The sequence below is a fragment of the Strongylocentrotus purpuratus genome, unplaced genomic scaffold (assembly GCF_000002235.5).
Source record: "Strongylocentrotus purpuratus isolate Spur 01 unplaced genomic scaffold, Spur_5.0 spur5_scaffold_7, whole genome shotgun sequence".
NCBI classification, from domain to species: Eukaryota; Metazoa; Echinodermata; class Echinoidea; order Camarodonta; family Strongylocentrotidae; genus Strongylocentrotus; species Strongylocentrotus purpuratus.
Window position 1 is genome coordinate 31,688,939 of NW_022145613.1, and position 9,263 is coordinate 31,698,201.

At 38.0% G+C, this 9,263-nt stretch overlaps 2 protein-coding genes across 2 annotated transcripts; both read left to right on the forward strand.

Moving 5' to 3' along the window:
• Positions 1-318: 318 nt before the first annotated feature.
• On the forward strand, positions 319-4,244 carry LOC578837 (cytochrome P450 4c21-like). Its single transcript, XM_030974524.1, has 6 exons — positions 319-424; positions 884-927; positions 1,483-1,676; positions 2,106-2,253; positions 2,618-2,710; positions 4,071-4,244. The coding sequence occupies exons 1-6, from the start codon at positions 319-321 to the stop codon at positions 4,242-4,244; spliced, it is 759 nt and encodes a 252-aa protein (XP_030830384.1).
• Positions 4,245-7,193: 2,949 nt separating this feature from the next.
• LOC115920004 (cytochrome P450 4F8-like) lies at positions 7,194-8,930 on the forward strand. The gene has a single exon (XM_030974818.1). The coding sequence runs from the start codon at positions 7,230-7,232 to the stop codon at positions 7,704-7,706; it is 477 nt and encodes a 158-aa protein (XP_030830678.1). The 5' UTR covers positions 7,194-7,229; the 3' UTR covers positions 7,707-8,930.
• Positions 8,931-9,263: the final 333 nt, after the last annotated feature.

Below are 9,263 nucleotides of genomic sequence, written 5' to 3' on the forward strand. Positions count from 1 at the left end.
CAACGGGTATTTTAAGCGTAATCTCTCATGTCGAGTGTTGTGCATGATACAAACCAAACTCAGATGGTTTCTATACCAGCTGCACCTTCAGCAATACAATATGTCAGTTATCTTTAAGTTAGTCATCACCGTCGCAACCTTGTGTCTCTTACATCGCGTCTACCGTTGCGTCAGGAGATGGCTGCGTCTGTATCGCCGCGCCAATTACATGAACCGAAACGTCCCGTCCGTCGAGCCGCACTGGTTATGGGGCAATGTTTTCGACAACCCAGGGATCTTCCAAGCTGGACTCGACTGGCACATCAAAGCAGTCTCGAGATGCAGACGGATGCTTGTCTACTGGGGGTTCTGGACGCCGTGTTTGATTGTGAACCACCCGGATACGATGAAGGACGTCTTGAAGAGCTCGACTATTTCTCGGCGGGTGAGATTTGTTCTTCCCACAATGTCTTTTCTTAGTTCTATTTTCAGAATCATTAATCACATAGGCTTACATCGAAGAAGGGGAGAAGAAGAATGCATGAGAGGAGTAAGGATCGAGGTAATGAGCAAAATCAAAAATATGATCCTGAAATGAAGAGGCCGAAGGAAGATTAGAACAGAGAAGAGGTGAGGAGGCAAGGAGAGGAAAATGATAGAAATGGGATTATAAAGCTTCATAGGATAAAATTAAAAGGAATATGAAAGAGAATTAAAGCGATGACAAACTTACATGCATATGTTCATTTAATGCATAAAACTATACTCTTTTAAGACATTACAAACAGACAGGGTTTTTCCTAAGACGATAAGAATTTGCCTTTCCTTGAATGCTTTTGTTCGAGTATGTACTATCTTTGCTGTCCGCTTGTAACTTTTCCTTCCGTTGCTTCTGGTTTCACAGCCGGCTGGCAGGACTGGCTACCACATTTTAGGGGAATGGCTTGGGCAGGGTATAGCTACATCTGATGGGCCCCATTGGAGACGGAATCGTAAAATCGTTACGCCATTTTTCCAGTCAAACTGTGTCAGGAAACACCATGTGCCAGTCATCAATAAGGTATGCGAAGAAGACACGTCATCAGAAGTGGAAGTCTATATGTTGCTATTTAAAAAAAACAAAATCTGTGAAAAAGTATAGATTCAATTAGAAAAAATATTGGAACCATGAAAATGGAGCGAGGATGCCGAAATAGGTGATGTTAAAGGACGCCTTACTCAGAATTTGTTATTGATACTGTTGCAAGCGGGAACTTTTTTCTTCGAATCTTGGGGTCACTGACATGTGTTGCATGGTATCGTTTTGATGGATATTGGTTTTGACTCGTGTTTTTGTAATGCTGAATTAAATAATGATCTGTTTCATTTTTATCTGCTGGCCTGCTCTTAAAGCAAGCTTCTTTATATAACAGATGGATGATAACAGTTGAAGATGTCTCTCTGATTTGTCGTTTCTAACATTTTTTCGTATTTGATTAAATTTTCCTCATGTTTCTTCTGCAGACGACTGATATTGTTTTGCAAAAGCTGTCAATCAAAGCTGACTCTGCCACGCCCTTCGACGTGAGTCACCTGATGTTCAATCTATCAGGTGACATCATATACCGAGTGGCGCTTTCTCATGAGCTTGGGTGCCAGGAAGGGGGTTCCCCAGTTCTTAAGTCACTTAATATTCTCACTGAAATCGGGACTTCTAGGTGAGTTCACAACAAAGATAAACGAAGAAAAAGATAAACGAAGAAATAGACAAACGAACAATCAATAGATTTTTAAAAAATAAAAAGGTATGAATAGCAACTGTTTAAACAGTAGTTTCAGTGTTCATTGGAAATCAAAATATCCGATGTAGGCCTGTCTTTTAAGGGGAGTATAAACTAAACTTAACGCAATATCATTTACAGGCCTGTCGAAGCTGCTTCACATCTTTTTTACAAAATGATGAAATTTAACATATTTTGCTGTTTAAACTTTAAAGTAATATGTAGTCCTTTTTCAACGAAACTCAAAGATACCCGGCTATTTAAACATGGTTTTAATTCTTAATGTCTATTAACACCTACTGAAGTTAGTTACTCTCATATCTATAAGAAATATTTTTTTATATCATTTTCATTTCATTATTAAAGGATCTTGAATCCAATCATGGCGAACGATTTCATCTTCCGGATGACGTCACAATACAACATGTGGAAAGAAGCGCTAGAAGTTGTGAATAGTCTATCTGAAAAACTCATACGGGAACGGAAGCGAATGCACGAAGAAACATCATGTGAGGTAACAACAATTAGTATCAAGAGCCTACCGTCCTTCCCCACTCCCTTTGCCTGTTTTTGTTCCTCTTAAAATTTTAACTATCAAGAAACCTTTGTATTTTTAAATAATGCATTCACAATTCTTTTCAGAGAATTGTGAATTATAGAAAATAAATGCTTTAATGCATAATCTTCTGAACATGCTAAACTGAGAGAAAGAATATTCGGATCAATTATGCTTTTCTCAAGAAAGGTGTAAAATTTTATATTAACGATCTTTTTATTATTCTATTTTGGCTATGTTTGTTTGAAGAACATGTATGTACGATTATGTTTGAGAAGAGTATTTATGTATGACACGAGTTTTAACATTTGTTTCAATCCAGACTGCGACGAAGTCACGTGACCTGCTTGATACACTAATTCTCTCGACCTACTCTGATGATAAAAGATTATCGCATCGAGAGATTCGAGATGAGGTAATTGTCAATAAAATATCCTCTACACTATTATTTTCGTCCTACGTTTAAGACCCTCTAATCAAATTGAGTGTGCAAGTTTGCAGGATAGATCATGAATAACTTTTGTTGTTGTTGTTATTAATAGGAAAGGTAGCTAGACTACGTCTATATATTCCGTTTTCTATCAGTTTTTGTTCTCAATCATTAAACATAATTGGCTATAATAGGAAGACTCCTCTACAGCGCATATCATGATATAACGTCTCTTTGCGCATATAAACGGCTATGGAAACTATTAACCCAGCTTTAGGTTCGGCAACCAATTTCTGTCATCTTGAATCGTTTAAGATTATCAAATTTGTTCCTGGTGCTAGCGGACTTGATTAAGCTTAACTACACCTAACAAGTCTGGAGTCCCTCTATCAACCTACATTAAGAGCCTTTTGGAATTGTGAGTGTTATACTATATCAATTGACCCATTTTCTTTATATCGTTTGCATCATCACAAATACTTCCCGGAATATTTTCTAAGGTGCAGCAACCTCAAATGCAAGCTATGACCTATTTGTTGAGCTATGAAAAAACACTTAAGAGGGGGGGGGGGGGGGACAAGAGGGAGATGAAATTAATAATACACCGGCCCTCGCTTCAATAAAATATTTTTTTTAAGAATGTGCATACGATTGCTATTATGATTATTATGTGGTAATTTCGGTATTACCCCCCCCCCCCCCCCCATTACATAAATTGAGTCTTTCTATCTCTCTCCCTCTCTGTATAAGAACCACTTTATTGATATCACACACACTACTAGTACCATAATCCCATCCCTCACACGAGCTCGCAGCCACACACCCACAAACACCCTGTCTTTCTCCCCTTCTCTCTCTCTCTCTCTTTCTTTCTTTCTTTCTCTCCCTTTCTTTCTCCCTTTCTCTATTTTTCTCTCCCCTCTCTCTATCTCTTTTCTCTTTATCACTCTTTCTATATTGCCCCTAGCTCTCATTATCCCTCTTTCTATATACCTCCTCACTCTTTCTCATCCTCTCTCCTCCTCGCTCTCTCCCCTGTGATCTCTCCTAACTTCGTTCTTACCAGGGAGGTAAGTCTCACCTTCCTGTTCTTACCAGGGAGGTGAGACTATCCCTGTTCTTACCAAGCTCTTCCCTTTCCAATGATATCTCTCAGTTTTCTTTATCACAATTTATACTCTGATCTCTGTCTGTCTGTGATCGGGGAGGGGTAACTTCTTTCCTCAAACAATTTCGAAATTATCAATAATCCTTCAGTGGTACCATTCCTAGCAATAAGTTTTCTCCATCACCGGGAAAACATGACAACATCATATTCTCTTGTAAAATTACCCGACCCGTTTAGGTGAATACGTGCATTTTCGGTGGCGTAGATACCACTGGTAGCGCCCTCACGTGGTTCTTCATGGACATGGCCAAGCATCCTGAACATCAGACGAAGGTCCAGGAGGAGATAGACGATGCCCTGGGTGATCATCCAGAGGACTACATTGACAGGTATACCTTGATGAAATCATAACGATGGATACATACCAGTCATGCCGATCATGGTTGTAGGACACATTGTCATGTGACAATTGCTGCGCAGTCTATTTCGTAAATTTCATGTCAACCCTTGACCCATGAAAAACCTTTCAAACCCTTTTAACCCCTTTAACCTATCAAACCCTTTAAACTCGTTAAGCCTTAACCTTAACCATGGACCTATAGCTCCAAACCAACCACGACGCTAACCTTTGGCCTATAATCTCTGACGATATCTTTACCAGAACAAACGTTTGTGGGTCACTGTGTGTGTGTGTGTGTATTGGGTTTTTACAGACGTGTATCAATCAGATATGATTATTTACGTCTGGAACCGACCTTTAAACGTCACCATCCGAAAGACGTGACTCAGTTTCGAACCTGCGTCCTCGGCTGAATCAGTTTGTAACTTCCACTTTTTTAGCTGGATTACAGGCGCACGCCACAACGCCTAGTTGTTAATATTTGGGTGTATCAATATATTTATCACGTTTTTTAATGGTTATATACCAGGGCCCCGTTTCACAAAAATCCTAAATTGAACTTATCGCTAAGTTGGACGTAACATTTATGGAAATCCATTAGCATCTATGAATTTTTTTTGTAAAAGTTTTTTTCAAAGGCATAGAATGTTGATTCAAATCATTCATATTTTCTATTATCAAGGAGATTTCATGTTCTTGATGTGGAATTTCTAAAAAGTCTAAAATACTTGAATTTTCGCTTTTGAATATATTTTATTTTATGGCTACAAATGGCTCTCCGTAATTTTTAAGCCCAACTTAGAGTTAATTTCAACTTACGATCTTTGTGAAACACCCTAGCTTACCTGTATGTGTTGCTCTCATTGATCGCTCTTGATTGCTCATCTTGGCAATGGCGTAGCGTGGGTTCCGCTCCTGATGGGGGCACTGGTGTCATGGGAGGGGGAGAATAAGGGGCACCGGGTTAATAGCCAAATGACATAATATCAAGACCATCTGAGAGAGGGTGCTCAAGGGATCTAATGATCTTTTGTGTACGTCTCCTTTGCCAGTGCCCTTTCTCCTTTTTGGGGGATGGGGAGGGGGATTCTTTTGGAGACACGTGTCTCCATTAGTACCCCCGTAGCTACGCCACTGCATCTACGCACTATTGCAATTTAAATGGGAAAATACATATCTTTGTAATTTGTTTTTGTACCAGATTATCTGAATGTATACATGTATAGTTGAAATAAAAAAAAATGAAACTTAAACTGAATGTTCAAGATTACAAATAAATGTCATTTACAAAACAACTTTGGTAGAAAATGTATACTGGCTGAGTAATGAACATAGAAAGAAAAGGAAATCAAGGTATACTAGCCCCGACACCATTTGTGAAGTCCCTTATACATCTTTCTGTGTACAGTGCGTGTAGCTTTACGAAGACTGGGCCAAATTTATTATGATTTTGATGACGCCAGAACCTTGCAGTAGACACCAATACTTACATGCTACATTATCAACTTTTCTTTCACAATGCAATTGCTTGACCAGAACTCAACTTTATCTTTAAATTTCGTTACGACGGTTGGTTCATAAAAAACAAAGATATTACGGACACCGCCCCCCCCCCCAAAAAAAGAAGAGAAATAAAGAGGAGAGAGTAAAGAACGAAGAAGAAGAAAAGGGTCTGATCCCTGAAAATGGATGCATTTGAATTAACATTGACAATTAGAGGTGGAAATGAAAAATATGTCGAATATATTACATCATTATGGCTTTGATATCACAAACAATTCATTTTACCTCAATGTTAAGACCCAGAGGAAATAACATCTATGCATGCTTTTATTTATGTTAAAGCTATATTGCTCGTGCATGACCAAACATAACAAAACGTGACTTGTTCTACACGCTGTAATTATGTATGGTTCGCTGGCAAAATTTAAAAGATGACAAAGAACAAGGTCGCTCAAGATACCGTGTGATATAAAGTACGTGACAATTCGATCTAAGGCTTTATGATATTAAAAAAAAATGTCTTTGTATGGGGCACGACAATTTAGAACATATTACCAACATTGTTCTGTATTTAGGAAGTGCATCTAACATGTATACAATATCCACATGCCCCTCCGAATTACATTGTCGACATTGTTATTATTATTATGTTTTATTATACATGTTAAACGCTGTATAGGTGATAATAACTATGAGAGTTGGTCAAAAAGAAAATTAGATTGACGTGATAGGTTATAAAGAGCAAATGATTCGTGGAAGAATGAAGGAAATATTATGAGGCAAGATGACATGAGGTGGACTCCGTTTCTCGCGATGAAATAGCAGTCAGACTTATTTCAAGATAAAGAGAAGAGCATAAATTCAATGAAAAAGGATCGCATTGATATGAGAAAGTGTATAACTTGTTTGATTAGTTAGTTATGTTTCCACAGCATTTAATTCGATGTGCATGTGTGTGCGAGTGTGTGCGTGAACGCGCGTGAGATGTGCGGGCGTGTGTGTGTCACAGAACTCTTAAATACATATTTAAGAGTTCTGTGGTGTGTGTGCGTGTTTCTGGTGTGTGTGCGCGTGTGTCTGGTGTGTATGCGTGTGCGAAAGTGTATATTATTTGTAGGTACACGAATTTGTAGCGCACTTCAGATGACGAAGAGTGTTGAGTTTTCAGTGAATCTACAAAAAATGTATTCAAAGGTTACAAGCCAAAAGATTATCCTTCGGTATGAGATAAAATCCCTTCCTTCACATTTCATTGTTCCATGTGTGTCTGCTATAAATGGAAGGGAAATACCAATTAAGCCCCCCCCCCCCCCACCTCCTTTTAAACTTAATATTTAAGACAGAGAAAAAATAGACCGATGCTTGTTTTGTCAATAATCTTGATTAATTTAGTAAATAATGATAAAACAGTACGTTTGAAGTAAATGTTAAGTTATAATGTACTTGAGCACATTGTAAATATTATATTATTGTGACTAGTGCATGTTTTTCCAATGTCTTTCCAATGTTTCAGCTTTGATCAGCACACGTTTCCCTACCTGATGCAGTGTATCCGTGAATCCCTCCGTCTACATGCCATGCTCATGCCAGCCAGGGGCCTGATCGAGCCGCTAGTCATCGAGGGCGTGACCATCCCTCCCAAAACAGGCATCATGATCGACTTCTACCAACTCCACCACAATCCCGACATCTGGGGCGAAGATCACATGGAGTATCGTCCCGAGCGCTTTGACCAGGGAAACGTAGCCCAGCGCGAACCGCTGGCATTTCTTCCGTTTTCCGTAGGTCCCCACCAGTGCATCGGACAGCGCATCGCCATGCAGGAACTCGAGATTATCGGCATTCGGGTTCTAAGGCGATTTAGTCTAGGTCTTGTCAAGGAAGCTAAGACGAAGTTCCGCATTGTCGGTAAACCAGCTAGTGAAGTACTTTTGACTATTAAACATAGACAGAATTCTTCGAATTTGTAGTCACTTATAGGGTTTAGACTTACCTCCTATATAAAAATGATAAAAACTGAAAGGTGTATGCCTTTAGGGCAGACGTTGTCTTCTTTTAGGAAGCTGGGTGTCAGACATAGTTTGTTTGTGTGGGTGTGAGTGTGCGTTGTGCGCATGTGTGTGAGATTGGGGTCTTCTATCAAGAACATAAAGCGCCCTCCCTTCCCCCTACCCGATTACGATCGGATTTGGAAATTGTAAAAAAATCTAAACATGCAAAATATCCCTGCTTAAGAGTCTTGATGGCTAGATGGATAGTGATTAAAAGCAAGTTGGCTTCATCAAACAGTGATGTGACTTGTGTGACGTCACTGCGATTTTGTAGTTGATCGGTCCGTTACTTAGACCTAAAGGCCCACAAGACCGGCCCCGCAATAAAATTCTCTATACACGTTACTATATATTTTCTATAAAGAAACTTACTCATATGCTATATGCTTTTATTTTCAGACATTTCGCATTTATTTTTAAAATCATATCCTGATTTGGTCATATAGTTTGCGATGGGATTTACCTTTAATTATTATAAAAACGATAAACGATACTTTCTGGCTCTAGCAAATCATAAAAAAGAGCATACAACAACATAATCAGTTCGTTGCATGAAGCCCTCATCGGTAAAAGAAAAAAAATGAATCAGGCACTGGATAATTAAATTATAATTCTCAGTCAGAGACAGTAATTTGCTTATGCATGCTGATTTAAGAATTAATAGAGAAAAAGGACACCCTTTTTTGTAATCATTTAGACTAGCTCAATATCTCTAATCGGTAATTCGTATGTTGTCTACGTCTCAGTTCTAGGAGCTGAATTAATATCATGTGTCAATGACTTAGTTGAAATGCCACTTAAAATCGCTTACAAAATTTCGATAAACAGTCATAATTATTTTATTAATATTGTACTTCACTTGATTTTCACTATTCTGCTTTTAACTGCGAAAAAAAAATGTAAGTCAAAATGTCATCACATGCGGCGTTTATAATGGAAAGCATTATTATAACATGTGCACCATCGTTAGTCATTGCAGAAACAATGAGAACTGTTTTAATTAGGAATTACGATAATGTGTAATAAGCGTCAATCAGGCGCCATTAAATGCCTTCTAGATGAATTCACCACGTGACCAAGGTCAACGCACTGATATACCATAAGGAAAGCTACTTATGTATACTGTCATACAATATGATATGTTTATATACATGTACAGTAGCCTTTTATTTTAAAGCTTCATTTGTTATTAAAAAAAAAAAAACGATACGTACAGAATTAAAGACATAGCCCGATACAGAAATGTGTAAGGTAAAATGAAACAGATTTTTTAATTCAAATTTATTTACAAATGAATGTTGTTATATATCGACATTGAATTACATTATTTTTCAGTAAAATTTTTGTTGCTGTTTTCTGTTGTACACTTTATAATAACAAATCGTTGCGGTTTCTATTTAAAGTTTCACTTTCCTTCCATCGTAATTAATCATATAATTAAAAGAAATGTAGGTTGATATATTGCAAATACTTATT

Coding starts and splice junctions, on each gene's coding strand:
- LOC578837 (XM_030974524.1), top strand. CDS start 319: ATGCAGACGGATGCTTGTCTACTGGGGGTTCTGGACGCCGTGTTTGAT. Junction 928..1,482: donor ATTTTAGGGGAATGGCTTGG/GCAGGGTATAGC, acceptor TTTCTTCTGCAG/ACGACTGATATTGTTTTGCA. Junction 2,711..4,070: donor ATCGAGAGATTCGAGATGAG/GTAATTGTCAAT, acceptor CGACCCGTTTAG/GTGAATACGTGCATTTTCGG.
- LOC115920004 (XM_030974818.1), top strand. CDS start 7,230: ATGTCTTTCCAATGTTTCAGCTTTGATCAGCACACGTTTCCCTACCTG.